The sequence below is a fragment of the Erinaceus europaeus genome, chromosome 2 (assembly GCF_950295315.1).
Source record: "Erinaceus europaeus chromosome 2, mEriEur2.1, whole genome shotgun sequence".
Taxonomy (NCBI): Eukaryota; Metazoa; Chordata; class Mammalia; order Eulipotyphla; family Erinaceidae; genus Erinaceus; species Erinaceus europaeus.
Genome location: NC_080163.1, coordinates 196,570,641 through 196,590,626, shown reverse-complemented (window position 1 = coordinate 196,590,626; position 19,986 = coordinate 196,570,641). Strand labels below are relative to the sequence as shown.

Below are 19,986 nucleotides of genomic sequence, written 5' to 3'. Positions count from 1 at the left end.
TGGAGATCAGGGGCTTGAACCTGGGTCCTTGTGCACTGTAATGTGTGCGCTTAACCAGGTGCGCCACCACCTGGCCTCTGTCTTTGTTGATTTTTAGTTACAAAAATAAAAGAAAATGGGGTGGGTGGTGGTACACCCAGTAGAACACCCACAGAAAGACTAGAGTACTACTCAACTCTGGTTTGTTATGGTGGCGCTGGAGATTGAACCTGGGACCTCAAGGCCTCAGGCATGAAAGTCTCTTACCGTACCATTATGCTGACTCCCCAGTCCTTTAAAAAAATTTTTTAAAAAGGGGGTTGGGCAGTAGTGCAGCAGGTTAAGTACACGTGGTGCAAAGCTCAAGGACCTGGTTCCAGCCCCCAGCTCCCCACCTGCAGGTGTCTGTCTTTCTCTCCTCCTCTCTGTCTTCCCTGCCTCTCTTCATTTCTCTCTGTCCTATCCAACAACAAATGACATCAACATCAACAACAATAATAACCACAAAGCTACAACAACAAGGGCAACAAGGGGGGGGGGAAATGGCCTCCAGGAGCAGTGGATTCATGATGCAGGCACTGAACCCCAGCAATAACCCTGAAGGCAAAAAAAAAAAATTAAAAAGGGGGCGGTGGTAGATAGCATAATGGTTATGCAAAGAAACTCTCATACCTGAGGCTCCAAAGTCCCAGATTCAGTTCCCCACACCACCATAAGCCAGAGCTGAGCAGTGCCCTGGCAAGAAAAGAAAAGAAAAGAAAAGAAAAGAAAAGAAAAGATTTATAGGGGTCATACAGTGGCACATCTGGTTGAGCACATGTGTTACCATGCATAAAGGACCTGGGTTTGAGCCCCCACCCCCACCTGTAGAAGAAAAGCTTATGATCTGTGATGCAAGTACTGCAGGTGTCTCTCTGTCTCCTCTTCCTATGTCAATTTCTTTTGTGTCCTGTCAAATAAAAAAATATATATTTATTTAGTGGGTAGGGTAGATAGCATAATGGTTATGCAAAAAGACTTTCATACCCAAAGCTCTATTTTTATTTATTTATTTTAAAGATTTTACTTATTTTGTGAGAAAGATAGGAGGAGAGAGAAAAAACCAGACATCGCTCTAGCACATGTGCTGCTGGGGACCGAACTCGGGACCTCATGCTTGAGAGTCCAAAGCTTTACCACTGCGCTACCTCCTGGACCACCAAAGTTCTATTTTTAAAATGATTTTCTTTTTTATTTATTTTTGGATAGAGGCAGACATTAAGAGGAGAGTGAGAGAAAGAGATAATAGAGAGATACATAGATAGACACCTACAGCATTGCTGCACCAGTTGCCAAGTTCCCCCCTGCAGATAGGGACCCGGGTTTTCGGGTACTATGACAAGTGTGTTCAGCTGGGAGTGTTACCATCTGGCCCCCATGCTCAAGGCTCTAAAGTGCCAGATTCAATCCCCTGAGCCACCATAAACCAGAGCAATGCTCTGACTAAAAAAAAATAATAATTATAGAGAAGAGATAGAACTATTGATAGAACGTCATTATGGCACATGTGATGCCAGGGATGGAACTCAAGTCCAACTCTTTATCCACTGTGCCACCTCCCAGGTCCTATCATGTGCAGCTCTCTATTGTATATGAAATAAATAAAAACAAACAACTCTTAGAAGGGGGGGAATAAGGAAAGAGATCAGAACATGATGAGGACAGATACACTCAAGAGATAGATAACAGATTTGAGATAAGCAAAAAGCAGACTCTCAGAGCCACAGAAATCTGGGGGGAATCTGCAGCGACTCCTGGAATAGACAGAGATCAGGGACCCACAGATCTGTCCATGGATCGAGGACAGACGCTGGACCCAGAGTGAGAACCCCAAGAACTGGAGGAGGGGGGCTGAAGGGAGGTGGGAGCGGGGGAGGGGCACCATGAGGGGGCGGAGCCTCATTGGAGGCAGCCAATAAGAACTCAGGTTCCTTCAGGGAGGGCGGGATTAACGAGTTTGGGGCCAGGCTGAGGCCCACCGGACACAGCACAGGGGGCGTGGCTGTCCTCCAGGGCGTGGCCTGTTTTTGAATTCCAAGGGGGGCGTGACCAGTCATGGAGGGCGTGGTCCCCTCCTGCAAGTAGTGGGCGTGGTCATCGCATTCGGTGGGCGGGGCCCGCTTCCAGCTGGCGTTCTGGAGGCGGGGCGAGTGCGGACTCCCCGGGCTGCGGCAGGTGTGGATTCCTGGGAGGGGGCGGGTGCAGAATGCTGGGGAGGGGCGAGTGTAGGATTCTGGGAGGAGGCGTGGCCAGAGCTGCTCGAGGGGGCGTGGCCGCACTCCCGGGGTCCACTCCGCGGGGCGGGGGAGGAAAGGGGTGGGTCCTGTGACGTCAGCCAGTCCGAAAGACCAGAGCCCGGCGAGGGGCCGGGGGCGCGGAGCCGCGAGCGCCGGACAGGGCGACCGGAACCCGGAGAGCGTAGCGCGGTGCGAAGCGGCCAGGAGTCGGAGCCTCCGAGGCCACCTGCTCGCCAGCCCCACTGATCGGTGCACGCAGAGGGGCTCACAGGCCCCCGCCCGGGCCCAGTCCCTCCCCGGCCCCCCCATGGCCGGGGCCGCAGCCCGCCCGCCGTCCACATCGTGGCCGCCCTCGCTGCTGCTGCTGTTGCTGCTGCTGCTGCTGCTCCGGGGAACCGGTGAGAGACCGCCGCCGCCCCCCACCCATGCACTCGGGGGCCCAGCCCCTTCCCCAGCTTCTGAGTGTGAGGAGGGGAAACCCTCCCCAAGCATCTTCCCATTCCAACCTCCAAGTTCCCCGAGCCCCCCCTCGTCTCCCCCCTACTGACTCTGGTCCCCACCCACTCTGATCTCCTCCCCCCACACCCACTCCCTCCTCGAGACCCCTACCCTGTCCTCTCCGCCGCCCTAGTGCCCCCCATCCGAGGCCGGATTTTTCTAATCCTAACCCCCACCCCCAGCTCCCCCCCAAAAAAATTACCCCCCACACACCCCCTTTCTCTGGCTCCGGCGTCGAAAGGGTTAAGCGGGAGGCCTCACGCCCCCTCCCCACCTCCCCGCCCCGCGCCCGGGCCCCAAGCCGCCCAGGGTCTGGGCTCCGGTCTCCGCTTCCCTCCTCCAGAATGTGGGGAATGTCACCCCTTCCCCACTCCCGCGGGGCGGGAGGGTCTCGAGGACGGGGCGGAGACCTCCCCCCCACTTTTCCCTTCTCCGGAGATTGGGGATCCGGAAGCCCAGGAAGCGATGGGAGAAGCAGCGGGGAGGGGGGCAGGTATGGGAGGGGGGAGTCGAACTTTGTGCTCCTTGGAGGTTCAAGGTGGAGACTTGAGGGCGATCCCCATCCTGGGGTCTGCCTTCTGCCCCCCCCCCCCCCCCAGTAATAGAGGCTGGGGGCTGTATCCTGGACTCCAGAAAAAAAAAAAAAAAGAACTGGAGGTTCCGTCTGCTGAATTCCAGGTAGAATGCTTGGGGATAAGAGGAGCAGATATCGGGGTTCAGATTCCCCTGTGAGCATTGCAGTGTCTCCTGCAATCAGATATGACGGCGGGCAGGGCGGACTGTCTGGGGTTCTGGCTTTCACCGGTGGGCTACCCAGTCGCTGTCCCTTTTCTGGGGAGCGGAGACATCCCGGGGGAAGTTTTCCGGGTTTTACTCTCGGTGAAGCCCGGGAGGGGCGGGGCCGGCGCTCTCAGCGCTCCCGGTTCCCAGACTCCCGGGTTTCGGGACCTTATCTCTTCCCTGGGTGTCGCCTTTGTCCTCGGAGCCCGCCGCCCTAATCCCCCGCCCCTGCCTGGGCTCGTCCCCCTCCCCCCCTCCCGGGCACCCCCAGCCCCCCTCGGGGAGGGGCGCATTCTCCTGGGGCGGGCGGGGCCGGCAGGCGGACTCAGGTGCGAGGCTCCCGCCCCGCCCCAGGCAGGTGACTCGGCGGTGGATTCCCAGCTGCCAACTCTGGGACCCTTAAGAGAGAGGCTTCCTCCAGAGTTGGGGAGAACTTGGGGGGGGTGAAGCCCTTCCCCCAAAACCCTCGATCTGCTGGCTCCACTCGTTCTCCCCTGCACATCCGAGCTGAGCTGCCTGCTGCCTGCCCTGGGCCTTGACCCGAGCTGGGCACTTCCTCATCCATTCCCGGCCTCTCCCTCTGGGTCACAACCGGGGAGGGAGGTGAGGTCAGACCTGCCGCTACCTCTGGGGGGTGGTGCTGGAGTGTGATTCCACAGAAGGTTCTAGATCGCCTTGGGAGAAGGACTGCTCTCCTGGCCATTTGTTTGAGACATTTAACTTATTTACAGTAAGAGAGAGACAGACAGACAGACATAGTCCAGGAGGTGGCACAGTGGATAAGGCATTAGGCTCTCAAGTATGAGGTCCCGAGTTCAAGCCCCAGCGCACATGTACCAGAGTGATGTCTGGTTCTTTCTCTCTCTCTCCTATCATTTCTCATGAATAAATAAATATAGTCTTGAGAGGGAGAGAGACAGATACACCAGAGCAGGACTCAGGCACATGCACCACCCTAGGGGACCGAACTCTGGGACCTCAGACCTGCAAGTCTTTTACTCTGCCACTGTGCCACCTTCCCCAGGCTGCTCCGGATTCCATCCTGTGCATGAGGGAACTCAGGCTTAGAGATGGCCACTGCAGCTCCCTGGAGCCTCTGGGCTCTCTGAAAGTGGCCCCCCTTTGTAAAATGGAGGGGACATCCTTGCCAGGCAAGGACACTGTGTGTGTGTGTGTGTGTGTGTGTGTTGGTGGCTTGTTCTCAGGCCTCAGATACCATCTGAGAACTCTTTTGCACCCCACCCGGGGAGGGGGCCAAGCCTTTCCCCCCACCATGGGGGGCTCCCATCTCTGTCCCCTACCCCTCCCCTATCCTCCTTCCTTCATTCCTCACCCTCTCTCTGTTCCTCTGCCATCTCCATCTCTCCCTCCCCTTCTCCCCACTGCTCTCCCTTTCCCTTCCCTCCATCTCTATTTTCTTCCTCCTCCCCCCTTGACACCCACCTGAGCCTTCTGCACCCCCATTCAGTCCTCCCTCCCCCCTCCAGACAGGCAGGACCAGCGCACCTACCCTTCCCCCCCCCAGGGAAATGGAGATGGAGGGGAGGAAGGGAGGCAGAGGGGAGGAAGGGAGGCAGGCAGGCTGCTGTCTCTTCTAGTTAGGGAAGGGGGACTGGGCAGAGGAGCAGCGGGATGAGTTGGCTGGCTCATGGGGGCAGGGAGGGGGGACAGGAGCCAGAAGAGGGGGAGCTGCAAGCCAGAGTCTGCCTTGGGGTCAGGGACTCACAGGGGGACAGAGGGTGAGGGAGGGCACAGCACCTGGGGGGGGCGGTCTCAGGGTGAGACAGAAAGAGGCAAGGTGGGGGGGAGCAGGAGGGATAGGGTGGGGAGAGGAGCTGGACAGAGATGCCAGGAGAAAGGCAGAAACTACCTGAGAGACTTATCGATGCAGGGGAGAGACCCCAAAAGTGGGTACCGCTGCCCTGACCCCAGGGAGGTTGGGTCACAGTTGTACCCCAAGGCCAGCACTGAGGGCGGGATGCAGAATGTGGGGGACATCCCAGGGACAGGGACTCAGGCCGGCTAGTTGGCTCCCTGCCCCCGCCAGGGACTCTTGTTACATTTTTAATGTCCCAGCTGGGCTGAGAAATAGAGCAGGAGGGGGAGGGGATGAGGGGACCCGGGGACGTGGCCGGGCTCATTCCTAAAGACAGGCAAATGGGGGACGGATCCAAGAAGCAGAGGAGGGCTTACTTTTGGAGACACAGAGCAACAAAGGATCCAGGAGGGGAGGCAGAGAACAGATTTCAGACTCAGGGAACCCCAGACCCCCAAAAGACAGAGGGACCTCGAGATGTCAGGGAGATGGGCAGAATGTGAGAATGGCGTAGGGAGGGGGAGGCTAGGAGAGAGCTCACTCGGACACTGTGCTGCTTCGTCATGTGTGCGACTGGGTTTGAGCCCAGCCCCCACTGCACTGGAGGAAGCTTTGGAGCTGTGGTCTCTTTTCCTGTCCCCCTCTCTCTGTCTCTATCTCTGTCTGAAAAAGTTAGCCCCCGATGGGGGGGGCATACAGCTATGGTCTTGGGATAGTGAAAATGTCCTCAAATTAATTGTGGCAGCAGATTCACTGAAAGCCATTGACACTTTCAAGAAGAGATATATTTGCTTATCGAAAGAGAGAGAGCACAAGACACCTCTCCAATGTGTGTGGTGCCGGGGGATCAAATTCAGGGCCTCTGGGGCCCCAGCCTTGCAAGTCCTATACCCTGACACACTGAGCTCTGCCCCTGGCCCCGGACCGATGATGTGCTGTGGAAACCATGTCCTGATGATGCAGAGACGGGGCCTCTGGGAGACGTGAGCAAAGTGACAGGCTTAGAGAGACAGAAACCAGAGCCTGCCACTCTCCTCCTCCTCTTTTCTTTTTCTGCTTCTTTTTTTTTTTTTTTAATTTATGTGTTTATTCCCTTTTTTTTGTTGTCCTTGTTTTATTGTTGTAGTTATGATTGGTGTCATCGTTGTTGGACAGGACAGAGAGAAATGGAGAGAGGAGGGGAAGACAGAGAGGGGGAGAGAAAGACAGACGCCTGCAGACCTGCTTCACCACCTGTGAAGCGACTCCCCTGCAGGTGGGGAGCCGGGGGGCTCGAACCGGGATCCTTACGCCATTGCTTGCGCTTGACACCACCTGCGCTTAACCCTCTGCACTACCACCCAACTCCCCATTCTTCTCTTTATACTTTACTTACATTATCTTAACAAGAGAGAGCTACAGGGGGGATGAGATACAGAGAGAGAGAAAGAGGAACCCACCCCCACCCCACCCCCGCCCTGCTCCGCTCTGGTTAATGGTGGTGCTGGGGACCGAGCCTGGGACCTAGGAGCCTCAGGTAGTCTTTTGCAGAACCATGATGCTGTCTCTCCAGCCCCTTGTCTTGCTTTCTACCACAGAGGCCCTGGAAGCTGAAGGTCGTGGCGGGGGGTGGGGAGGCAGCCCTCCTTGAGAGAGAGGGTGGGGGAGGCTGGCATAGAGAGACAGGCACTGGGAGCCCTAGCCTGACCTGGCTGCTCACCTCCAACCCCCCAAACCTGCTTCCTCCCGGAAGTCCGCGGGGGCGGACAGGTGCTGTTAGTAACACAATTAATTCATTAAGACGCGGCCCCCAGGCTTTCAAGGGCCTCCTGTGTCCCCCCACCCTCACCACGCCCAGCAGTAAGAGGGCCCAGTGTCCCCAGGTTTTTATAGGTCTGGAACCAGCCAGGGGTGGGACAGGAGGGGCCACAGGGCTCCCTGTTCCCACCCAGCGACACCAACCAAGGTCACACAGACACCCCAGAATGGGGCAGAGGGCAGAGTTGGGGAGCCAGGAGATGGAGGATGCCTGAGCAAGAGGAGGGTAGCCTTGGGGTGGGGGTGGGGGTTCAGGTCCTGGAACATGATGGCAGAGGAAGACCTAGTAGGGGCTGAATGGAAATGTGGAAAACTGGGAAATGTTACACATGTACAAACTATTCTGTTTTACTGTCGACTACAAACCATTAATCCCCCAATAAAGAAATTTTTTAAAAAAAAAGAAAAAAGGAGAGGAGCCCCTCACACCCCATTGTCAGACCCATCCCCCCACCCAACCACCAATGGAAGTTCTGCAGGTTTCAAGGGCTCCAGGAAAAGGAAGTGTGTCTAGGGACACAGCTGACACCTCATGAAGCTGTCACCACTGTGGCTGACCCCGGGAAGCTGAGGGAGACCAGGGTTCCCACGCCCCTCCACACGCCGGCAGTGGTGCCAGCTATACACGCGGCCAAGGCCAGGGCACAGCCGGCTGGACACAGGGTCCTGAGTCCAGGCAACTCCTGGCTCCCCTCCCCTCCCCACCCACACACCATCCTCTGCTCCCAGCCTCCTGCAAAGGCCAAAGGACATGGCCACTTACTTCTCCTGCAGTCCCCAGCCTGGCCCAAGCACTCCTTCTTCCCCTCTGCCTGCTTCCATCCTGATAGCTCTTTCTAAAGCCCAGACCTTACCTGCCCCCTGCCTGTAACTCTCTATGGCTCCCCAGTATCTTCAGGGGAAAATCTCCATTCTAATATACCCTCAGCTACAGACCACTTCTGTCCCTCCTCCCCCTGCCCTGGCATTTCAGCCTAGGGTTCACTGCCATGGCATTATGTCCTTGTCATTAGGAGAGTGGGCAGGGAACTGGAGGGAGTGGGGGCTGGCCAGGGGACCTGTGTGTGTGTGTGTGGGGGGGGTAAGGGGTACATTCTAGGGACAGCAAGCACAAAGGCCCTGAGATGGGACTTCTGGCAATTTTGGGGACCAGTGAGGAAGCTGTGTGCACTGCAGGCAGGGGGGACAGCCATCTTGCAGGAACTTGGGGGCCACTGTGGAGATTTTTTTCTTCTTTTTTAAATTTTTATTTATATAATGGAAATATTGACAAGACCATAGGATAAGAGGGATAGGATTCCACACAATTCCCACCACCAGAACTCTGTATCCCCTCCCCTCCCCTGATAGCTTTCCTATTCTTTATCCCTCTGGGAGTATGGACCCAGGATCATTATAGCAGTGCTCCTGTCTCTAATTCTCAAAAAATAAAACAAATAATTAGAAAAAGAGAGAGAGGGAGTCGGGCGGTAGCGCAGCGGGTTAAGTGCACGTGGCACGAAGCGCAAGGACCGGCGTAAGGATCCCGGTTCGAGCCCCCGGCTCCCCACCTGCAGGGGAGTCGCTTCCCAGGTGTTGTCTTTTTATTGTTGTTGTAGTCATTATTGTTGTGGTTATTGATGTCGTCGTTGTTGGACAGGACAGAGAGAAATGGAGAGAGGAGGGGAAGGCAGAGAGGGGGAGAGAAAGACAGACACCTGCAGACCTGCTTCCCCGCCTGGGAAGCGACTCCCCTGCAGGTGGGGAGCCGGGGGCTCGAACCGGGATCCTTACGCCCGTCCCTGCGCTTCGTGCCACGTGCACTTAACCCGCTGCGCTACCGCCCGACTCCCTCTCTCTCTTTTTCTAATTCTTTGTTTTATTTTTTGAGAATTAGAGACAGGAGCACTGCTCAGCTCTGGGATAAGGAAGTGTGAGAGATTGAATTTGGGGCCTCAAGCATGAAAGTTTTGTTCTCTTCCTTGAGCTAGCCAAGCTAGAAGTTCGCTTTCTGTCCCCACCCTCCACCCAGCCACCCACCCCCTGAGGGCTCAAACCTGGCCGGACCACTCCTGCTCTGGGGCCAGGCATCCCAGAAGCACAGCAGACTGACAGAGAGGGGAGTGGCCTCCTGGTCAGCCTCAGGCTAAGACCAGGAGGGGCTGTGGAGGAAGACGCTTGGAAATGTTGTGTGTGGAGGCTCATGGGAGAGGTTGAGAGAGACCAGAGAGCGCCCCGCTGTAGCCCCTGCCGTTGCTGGGACTGAACCTGGGGGTCAGCCATGCCCAGAATACACTTTGCCCGGCCGCCTTCCCTACCCACATGTGGAGGATGCTTTTGCCTGTGGGACGCAGCGAGAGAAGGAAAGCAAGCGGGAATACCCCTGAGCATCCAACCATCCCCAGCCTTCCTATCCTCCATTCACTCAGAATTCGAGACTACAGCAGCTGAGGGAGATACTGTAATGGTTCTGAGGCTCCCAGGTCTAGGTTCTTTTTTTTTTTTTTTTTAATTTTTAATATTTATTTATTTATTTTCCCTTTGTTGTCCTTGTTTTATTGTTGTTGTTATTGATGTTGTTGTTGTTAGACAGGACAGAGAGAAATGGAGAGAGATGGGGAAGACAGAGAGGGGGAGAGAAAGACAGACACCTGCAGACCTGCTTCACCGCCTGGGAAGCGACTCCCCTGCAGGTGGGGAGCCGGGGGTTCAAACCGGGATCCTCACGCAGGAGGATTGCGCTTTTCGCCACGTGTGTTTAACCAGCTGCGCTACCACCTGACTCCCCCAGGTCTAGGTTCTAACCCTAACACCACCATAAGCCAGAGCTGAGCAGTGTTCTGAGCAAAAAAGCAGAAACAACCACAACAGAACTTCGGTTAGGACCCACTTGGTTAGTGTCCTGCTCTAATCATGTGTGCAGCCCAGGTTCCAGCCCAGCCCCCACGGCACTGAAGGAAGTTTAGGTGTTGTGATGTGTTTCACTCTCTTTCTGCTTCTCTATCTCCATCTACAATAAATAAATACATAAAGGACACAGCTGGGAAGATGGCTCAGAAGTAGAGCACAGGTCTAGCACTCAACTCCAACTTCAGTCTCCAGCACTGTCTACGCTGAAAGCAATGCTCTGATCTCATGAAAAACTAAAAATACATCTTTTTTTGGGAGGGGGAAGAAAGGGGAGTGTGGGAGCTATGGACTGATTCATCCCATAGAGGGTCACCTCATGCAAGGCCCTGGGTTTGAGCTCGGGCTCTATGCCCACCAGCCCCAATAGCTCAATCTTTCATTTATTCATTTTAATGCCAAAGCAAAAGCACAGCTGGTAGAACTCAGGACTTGTGTGCCCCAGGCTCCTGGTTGCATGTCTCTTCTCCCTCCCCCTTCCCCTTGTGCTGCAGAATACCACATACTGTAGTGCTCCGGCATGCCTCTGTCTCTCTGTCTCTGTCTCTCTCGCTCTCTGTCAATAGTGGGGACTGCTCCTTAGGACAAGAAATCTTGACTTTTCTAGCAAAGGTCTTCTCCCCCAGGAAGTCCACCAGGCCTCCTTCAAAGGGCTCAGCTCTTTGCTCCCGATTCTGACCCTACCCCCTATCTTGCCACTGGCTGTTTGCATAGCTAGAGTCCCTGCTTCCTGCACTGGAATGTCACCTCCTGAAGGACTAGCACCAGATCTGGCCTGTCACTTACAACGACCATGCAGGCTACGCACCGTGGTGTGGGCTCTGGCACGTGGATGGATCCAACACCACCAGAAGATTCCTTCAGTCCAGCCTGTCTCTCACCTCTCCCTCCATCCCTCCTCTCCTCTCAGCCTCTGCTCTTTTGGTTCCATTCCATTGGTCCTCTGGCCCGGCCGCAAGGCTCCTCCTTTCCAAGTTTCACCTTTCCCTCAGGCCTCCCTCTCCACTTGAAGACTTCTCCTTGGCTCCCTCCCATGGTCTCCAGAAAGGCTAGTCCTGCCCCACGCTGCTCTCCACAGCTCACCCAGGCCTGGCAGTTTCTCCTGGGTGGCCCTGCCTTTTCCCCCACGGAATTCCATGTCTTGGTGCTCTGGATTAAATTAAATTAATCAATTGATTTTTTAAAAACATTTCATTTATTTTTTACCAGAGCACTGCTTTGGTGGCTCTGGCTTATGGTGGTGTGGCAGGATTCGAGAGCTAATGAGAGAGAATTTGAGGGCTCTGTCTTTGGACAGCTGAGGGCTGCTTGAAGTCTGTCTGTCTCACCCCTCCCCTCCCTCCCCCCCTCCACACACACACTTTTTTTCCCCCCAGAGCACTGCTTAACTCTGCCTGGTAGTGATACTTGGGATTGAACCTGCAACCCCAGAGCCTCAGGCATGAAAATCTATTGGGGGAGTCGGGCGGTAGCGAAGCAGGTTAACCGCAGGTGGCACAGAGCACAAAGACCAGTGGAAGGATCCCGGTTCGAGCCCCCGGCTCCCCACCTGCAGGGGAGTCACTTCACAGGCAGTGAAGCAGGTCTGCAGGTGTCTATCTTTCTCTCCCCCTCTCTGTCTTACCTATCTCTCCCCATTTCTCTTGTCCTAACAATGACGACATCAATAACAACAACAATAAAAAAACAAAGACAACAAGGGCAACAAAAGGAAATATATAAATAAATATTAAAAAGAAAAAAAATCTATTGGGTAATCAGAAAGGTCTCCATTTCACAGGTGGGGAAACTGAGGCTGGAAACTGGGCCAGTCTCTGAGAAAGGGAGGTAGCCAGCATCCCTGCAAGCTGCTTTCAACAACAACAATGATGATAAACAACAGGGGCAACAAAAGGGGAAAAAGAATTAAAAAAAAAAATCGGGCGGGGTAGATAGCATAATGGTTATGCAAACAGACTGTCATGCCTGAGGCTTCAGAAGTCCCAGGTGCAATCCCCTGACAAAACCAGAACTGAGGGCCAGGTGTTGGCGCAGCTGGTTGAGTGCACGTTACAATGCACAAGGACCTGGGTTCGAGCTCCCAGTCCCCACATGGAGGGGGGAAAGCTTCACAAGTGGTGAAGTAGTGCTGCAGGTGTCTCTCTGTCTCTCTCCCTCTCTATTACCCCCTTCCCTTTCGATTTCTGGCTGTCTCTAGCCAACAAATAAGTAAAGAAAATTTAAAAAAAAAAAAAAAAAAAAAAAACAGAGCTGATCAGTGCTCTGGTAAAAATAAATAAATAAATAAATAAATAAATGAAATAAAATTTAAAAAGCCCTGTCAATGTCCCTTGGGCCCCAGCAGCTGCACACCCTCCCCACCCTGTCACAGCTTCCAGAGCTGGGCCTGTGGCTCTGGCCTGGCCAGGCCTGGAGGCTGGGTGTCAAGGGCTGTATGTAATCACACTTCTAGGACTGTTGATTTAACCAGCCCTCACCTCCTGTTTCCGGTGGTGGCCTGTGCTAAGTGCTCTGCAAGTATTCTTTCTTCCTCAGCACAGCCCCTGGAAGGTGGGTGTTGTTGTTTCTCCGACATTTTTTAGACAAAGAGCGGAGAAAGAGAATTTAAGAGGAGAGACCACACAGCACAACTCCCCCATCTGCAGTGCTGTCCATGCTGCTCCCATATGGTGCCTGGGTTCCCCGCATTTCTTATAATTATTATTTTTTTTTGCCTCCAGGGTTATTGCCAGGGCTAGGTGCCTGCACCGCGAATACACTGCTCCTGAAGGCCCTTTTTTCCCCTTTTATTGCCCTTTTGTGTTTTTTATCACTGTTGTGCTTATTATTGTTGTTGCTGTTTTTACTGTCATTTGATAGGACAGAGAGAAATCGAGAGAGGAAGGGAAGACAGAGAAGGGGAGAGAAAGATAGACACCTGCAGACCTGCTTCACCTCCTGTGAAGCAACTCCCCTGCAGGTGGGAGGCCAGGGGCTGGAACCGGGATCCTTATACCTGTCCTTGCGCTTTGTGCCACGTGCGCTTAACCCGCTGCGCTACCGCCCGACTCCCAGGTGATTTTTTTTTAATTTATTTTCACTTTTGTTGCCCTTGTTGTAGTTATTATTGCTGTTGTTATTAATGCCGTCGTCGTTGTTAGATAGGACAGAGAGAAATGGAGAGAGGAGGGGAAGACAGAGAGGGGCAGAGAAAGACAGACACCTGTAAACCTGCTGCACCGTAAAGGGATGCCCCTGCAGGTGGGGAGCCGGGGGCTCGAACCGGGATCCTTTTGGCGGTCCTTGTGCTTCGCACCACGTGCACTTAACCAGCTGCACTACCGCCTGACTCCCAGGTAATTACTTTTTAATTTGATAAATACAGAAATTGAGAGGGAAAGGGAAATAGTCACCTGCATACATAGAGAGGCTTCACTACTTGTGAAACATCCTCCCTGCAGATAAGAACAGGCAGCATGAGCCCACCCCCTGGTCTTTGCTCATTGTAATATATGGATTTTTTATTTTTACTTTTTTCCTTTACTTATTGTCCAGGGTGGCTGTGTCACTCCACAACTCCTGGTAGCTTTCTTTTTTTCTTTCTTTTTTTTTTTTCCCCCCTTTTTGGACTAGCATTTGCCCTTCTTCCGTAGCCAGTCAACAGCGTCAGGTTGAGCCTGATGTCAAGTTTCGAGGCCTCCTTTGAATCTGGAGAGGTGGCAGTCGTTGACTATGTGGGTCATAGTCTGTCTGGAGCCGCAGGGCCAGTTCGGGTCGTCTCTGGCTCCCCAGCGATGGAACATAGCGGCGCACCGGCCATGGCCTGTTCGATAGCGATTGAGGAGGGCCCGATCATAACGTGCTAGGTCAAAGCCGGGTTGACGCTTGCAGGGGTCTGTGATGAGGTGTTTATTCTTTACCTCAGCTGACTGCCAGCTCTGTTTCCAAGAGACTGGAACAGAGAAGTTCAGTGTACGCGTAGGGGACCAGATTGGGTGACGAGACGTCAAGCGTTGGACAGGGTGGGCGAAGATATCCGCATAGATTGGCAGGTCCCATCGAGCGTAGACGTGGGAAATGAACTTAGATGATGCCGCATCCCGACGAATATCTGGACTGAATATTTTGGACTGAAAAGGCAAGACAACCACTGTACCTTTCAGCCTCATGGAACTGCCCCCTATAGGCCTCCCTCGTGATAGCTCTGGACTCAAACCCCATTCCTTTCACATGATAACATCTACACTCCTACCTGTAGCCCCCTCCCCAAAACCGGCTCAAATTTTAAGGCATGTGCTCTACCGAGTGAGCTCTTTCTCTCCCAGCCCCCTACTTTTTACATTTTTATTGTGCAAGGTTGGGTTCACAGGATTTGTTTTTTGTTTTTATAGAGATAAAGAAGCTGAAAGGGGCGAGGCGGTAGTGCACTGGGTTAAGTGCACAGAGTATGAAGGGCAGGGATCAGTGCCATGATCTCCATTCGAGCCCCCCAGCTTCCCACCTGCAGGGGGACACTTCACAAATGGTGAAGCAGGTCTGCTGGTGTCTCTTTTTTCTCTCTCTCTATCTACCCTCCCCTCTCAATTTCTCTCTGTCCTAGCCAATAAAATGGGGAAAAATGGCCTCCAGGAGCAGTGGATTTGTAGTGCAGGCACCAAAAATAGAGGAAGTTGAGAATGAAGGGGGCGATCGAGAGAGGCTGAGATACACCTTAGCACTGCTTCCCCAGCTCATGAAGCTTCCCCCTGCAGGTGGGGACCTCGTCCTTGCTCACTGTAATGTGTGCGAATGCAGTGTGCCACCATCAGCCCCTGCAGGCTAAGTTTTAAGGTTACGGGAGGCTGGGTGATGGATTACCCAGTTAAGCTCACAAATCGCCATACACAAGGATCTGGGTTCAAGCCCCTGCTCCCCACCTACAGTGGGAATGTTTCATGAGCAGTAAAGCAGGTCTGCAGGTGTCTCCCTTTCTCTGTCTCTCCTCCCCCTTGCAATTTCTTTCCTATAAAATAAAAATAGAAAGAAAAAAAAAGCGGTAAGATGGTTATTGGGAGTGGAGGATTCATAGTGCTGGTACTGAGCCCCAGCAATAACGCTGGAAGCAAAAAAAAAAAAAAAAAAAAACAAGGAGTTTTGAAGATACAGATTTCTTTTTTTAAAAAAACTTTTAAAAATATTTATTTATTCCCTTTTGTTGCCCTTGTTGTTTTTTATTGTTGTAGTTATTGGTTGTCGTTGTTGGATAGGACAGAGAGAGAAATGGAGAGAGGAGGGGAAGACAGAGAGGGGGGAGAGAAAGACAGACACCTGCAAACCTGCCTCACTGCCTGTGAAGCGGCTCCCCTGCAGGTAGGGAGCCGGGGGCTGGAACTGGGATCCTTACGCCGGTCCTTGAGCTTTGCACCGCCTGCACTTAACCCGCTGCGCTACCGCCCGACTCCCAAGATGCAAATTTCATACCCCATCCTGGTGGATGTCACCACACCCCACCCTCCATCGAAGACCATTGGGTCTCCACTACCCTTCCAGCCCCTCTGCCCCCTCTGATGACCTCAGTTCTACTGGCAGAGTCGTGACGGCTGGTTTCCCTTTGACACTGGCTGTCCTCTTGCTTTCTCTCTCTGGGTCACACATTCAAGTGAGGTCATCCAACATTTGCACTTGTGACTTCATTTATGTAGCGTGATCCCCTTCAAGTCCATCCATGTTGTTGATGAAGGCAAGATCTCCCCCCTTGGAAGCCACGTGGTGATGCACCTGGTTGAGCGCATAGATTACTATGTGCAGGGACCCGGGTTCTAAACCCCGACCCCCACCTGCAGGAGGGAAGCCTTCACAAGTGGTTGAGCAGTGCTGCCTGTGTCTATTTCTCTCTCCCTCTCTGTCTCCTCTTTTCCCCTCAATTTCTCTCAGTTCTATCAAAGTAAAAATAATAGTAAAAGGAGGGAAAGTGGCCCCCAGGAGTGGTAGATTCGTAGTGGCAGCACGGAGCCCCAGTGATAACCCTGGTGGCAATAAAAAAAAGAAATAAAATCTCGTCCTTCAGGGTTGAGTAGTATTCCGTTGCGGCTTACGCCACAGCTACTCCATCCACTGTTCTGGAACTAGACGCTTGGGTTGCTTCCAATCTCGCTGATAGTTATTGTGGTGAACATAAATTGCACGGTAGTTATATCTATGAGAGGTGTTGCCAGCTCAGATGGAAGTCCTGTTATTAATTTTCTGATGACTCTACTGTTTCCCACCAAGGCTACACCGGTTTGTTTGTTTTGTTTTGTTTTTTTTTTCACCTCTGGGGTTATCGCTGGGGCTCAGGGCCGGTAGTATGAATCCACTGCTCCTGGCGGCTGCATTTTCCATTTTATTGGATAGGACAGGGAAATTGAGAGGGGAAGAGAAGATAGAGAGGGGGAGAAAGAGAGACCCTGCTGACCTGCTTCTCACCACTTGTGAAGCAACTCCCCTAAAGTGGGGAGTGGGGGCTTGAACCCGGGTCCTTGTGCTTAGTTTAGTAGTATGTGAGTTTAACCAGGTGTGCCACCACCCAGCCCCTCTACTTTTTTTTTTTTAATTATATTTATTTTCCCTTTTGTTGCCCTTGTTGTTTTTCATTGTTGTTGTAGTTGTTATTGATGCCATCATTGTTGGGTAGGACAGAGAGAAACGGAGAGAGGAGGGGAAGACAGAGAGGGGGAGAGAAAGACAGACACCTGCAGACCTGCTTCACCGCCTGTGAAGCGACTCCCCTGCAGCTGGGGAGCTGGGGGCTCGAACCGGGATCCTTTTGCCGGTCCTTGCGCTTTGCGCCACCTGCACTTAACCCACTGCGCTACTGCCTGACTCCCTATGCCTGATCTTTTAAAGGCTTATTTATTAGTGAAAGAGGAGAGAGAGAACCAGACAAAGCATCACTCTGGCACATATGATGCTCAGGATTGATCTTGGGATCTCGTGCTCCAGAGTCCAGTGCTCCAGCCATCAAATCACCTCCATGGGGCACTTCTGCACTGGGATCTTTTTTTAATTGGGGGGGATTAATGGTTTACAGTCAACATTAAATAGAGTTGTTGGTCCAGGTATAAAATTTCTCAGTTTTTAGCAAATCACTCTCACCCCCAGCCTAGGTCCTCCTCCACCATCATGCACCAGGACCTAAAAGTCACCCCACCACCCCCAGTCTCTTACTTTGGTGAAATACATCAAACCCGCCCCAAGTTCTATTTTGTGTTTCTCCTGTTCTTTTTTTCTCAACTTCTCTCATGATTAAAATGATCCCATATGATTCCTTCAAGCTCTATCCAAGATGAGGTGAAGAAGATGAATTCATCACTTTTTTTTTTTTTTTTAAATTGTGCTTGTTTATTTATTTATTGGGTAGAGATAGCCAGAAACCTAGTGGAAGGGGAGAGAGAACAAGAGAAACAGAGACCCCTGCAGCCCTGTTTCACTACCCATGAAGCTTCCCCCCTGCAGGTGGGGACCAGGGCCTTGAATCTGGGTCCTTGTACACTGCAATGTGTGCCCTTGACTACCTGGCCCTGAATTCATCATTCTTTTTTTCCCTTTTATTGGCCTTGCCTTTTTTTTGCTTTTGCTTTTACTTTGGCCAGTTTTTTTATTTTCAGTATTTATTTATTCCCTTTTGTTGCCCTTGCCTTTTTATTGTTGTTGTAGTTATTATTGTTGTTGTTATTGATATCGCCGTTGTTGGATAGGACAGAAAGAAATAGAGAGAGAAGGGGAAGACGGGGAGAGAAAGATCAACACCTGCAGACCTGCTTCACCGCTTGTGAAGCGACTCCCTAGCAGGTGGGGAGTAGGGGGCTCGAACCGGGACTCTTTTTTCCCCTTTATTGGGGGACTAATATTTTTTTTTTCCTCCAGGGTTATTGCTGGGCTCGGTGCCTGCACCATGAATCCACCGCTCCTGGAGGCCATTTTTGTCCCCTTTTTGTTGCCCTAGTTGTTGGAGCCTCGTTGTGGTTATTATTGCCATTGTTGACGCTGCTTTGTTGTTGGATAGGACAGAGAGAAATGGAGAGAGGAGGGGAAGACAGAGAGAGAGGGGAGAGAAAGATAGACACCTGCAGACCTGCTTCACCGCCTGTGAAGCGATTCCCCTGCAGGTGGGGAGCCGGGGGCTCGAACCGGGGCGCTTTGCGCCACGTGCGCTTAACCCACTGCGCCACCGCCCGACTCCCGGGGGACTAATTTTTACATTTGACAGTGAATACAATAGTTTGTACATGCATAACATTTCTCAGTTTTCCACATAACAATACAACCCTGAATTCATCATTATTTTTTCAATATTTATTCCCTTTTGTTGCCCGTGTTGTTTTGTTGTTGTAGTTATTATTGTTGTTGTTATTGATGTCATTTTTACTGGATAGGACAGAGAAATGGAAAGAGGAGGGGAAGAAAGAGGAGGGGAAGACAGACACCTGTTCCACTGACTGTGAAGTGACTCCTCTGTAGGTGGGGAGCCGGGGACTCGAACCGGGATCCTTATGTCGGTCCTTGGGCTTTGCGCCACCTGCACTTAACCCGCTACGCTACTGCCCGACTCCCGAATTCATCATTCTTAATAGCTGAGTTATATATATATAGTCACTGAGGCTTCCCTGCTCCAGGCTATCCTTTTCAGCTCTTTCTAGAGGGAAACAGAGGAGATACGGAGATCATAGATAGGGAAAGACACCACATTTCTCTTGTGGGTGAGCACTGCCACTATTCATTTTACAGCTGAGGAAACTGAGGCAGTCCTGAGTCCCTTGCTCTACTCATTGGGTCTGGTCATCCCAAACCCTACCCTCTACCCCTCCCCATATCTTTTCTGCCTATCCCCCTGGGAACTGCCACCTCACAAGGTCCTGTCTGTATTCTGGGTCCTCTAGACTTAGGCCTTCCTGCACTTGGGGTGTCCTGGGGGCTGGCCTTGCCCATATTTGAGGTCCCTGGAGGTGTGTGTCTTCTGCACCGGGGTTCCTGTACTCGGGGGCCCCTGGTGCTGACACCCCCTTCCCCGTCCCCACAGACGCACAAGAAGTGGTGGTGCGGGTGCCAGCAGAGGTGCGTGGCCGCCTGGGCCGCATGGTCGAGCTGCCCTGCCACCTGCTGCAGCCGGCCACCGAGCTCAGCGTGTCGCTGCTGATGTGGCTGCGCCTGGACGCCAGCGGCACCAACCAGAACGTGGCCATCTTCCACCCGACGCTGGGGCCCAGCTTCCCGCGGCCCGAGCTGGGCAAGGATCGCCTGGCCTTCGTGGCCGTCGGCCAGGGCGCGGGAGCCGGGCGGGAGCAGGAGCTGCGGGACGCCACGCTGGCCCTGCAGGACCTGCGCGTGGAGGACGAGGGCAACTACACCTGCGAGTTCGCCACCTTCCCCTGGGGGCCCAGCCGCGGGGTCACCCGCCTGCGCGCCATCGGTGAGTCGCGGCAGTGATGTCTGTCTGTGCGCCTGTGTGTACCTATCTCTGCATGTATGCACATGTCTGTCTGTCTCTGTGTGTGTGTGTGTGTGTGTGTGTGTGTGTGTGTGTGTGTGTGTGTGCCTGCCTGCCTCTCTCTGTGTCTGTTCCTACTGGCAATCCATAGACAAGGATCCATGAAGCAAGAACCCTGAGGTTCCAGCCCCCGGCTCCCCACCTGCAGGGGAGTCGCTTCACAGGCGGTGAAGCAGGTCTGCAGGTGTCTGTCTTTCTCTCCCCCTCTCTGTCTTCCCCTCCTCTCTCCATTTCTCTCTATCCTATCCAACAACGACATCAATAATAACTACAACAATCTGTCTTTCTCTCCCCCTCTCTGTCTTCCCCTCCTCTCTCCATTTCTCTCTATCCTATCCAACAACGACATCAATAATAACTACAACAATCATAACTACAACAGTAAAAACAACAAGGGCAACAAAAGGGAAAATAAATAAATACTAAAAAAAAAAAAAAAAGAAGAAGCAGATTGGAGAGATGATGGGGGG

General features: G+C 52.9%; 1 protein-coding gene across 2 annotated transcripts in view; it reads left to right on the top strand.

The window, feature by feature from the left end:
* Positions 1–2,216: 2,216 nt before the first annotated feature.
* Positions 2,217–19,986, top strand: part of NECTIN2 (nectin cell adhesion molecule 2) — a 42,812-nt gene continuing 25,042 nt past the window's right edge. Inside the window, exons 1-2 of one of the 2 annotated variants that reach the window (XM_016192450.2) lie at positions 2,217–2,653; positions 19,049–19,438. In XM_016192450.2, coding sequence (XP_016047936.2) covers positions 2,563–2,653; positions 19,049–19,438 — 481 coding nt within the window. In that variant the 5' untranslated portion in view covers positions 2,217–2,562. The remainder of the gene's footprint in view (positions 2,654–19,048; positions 19,439–19,986) is intronic. The other variant, XM_060186190.1, reaches the window with a different exon arrangement.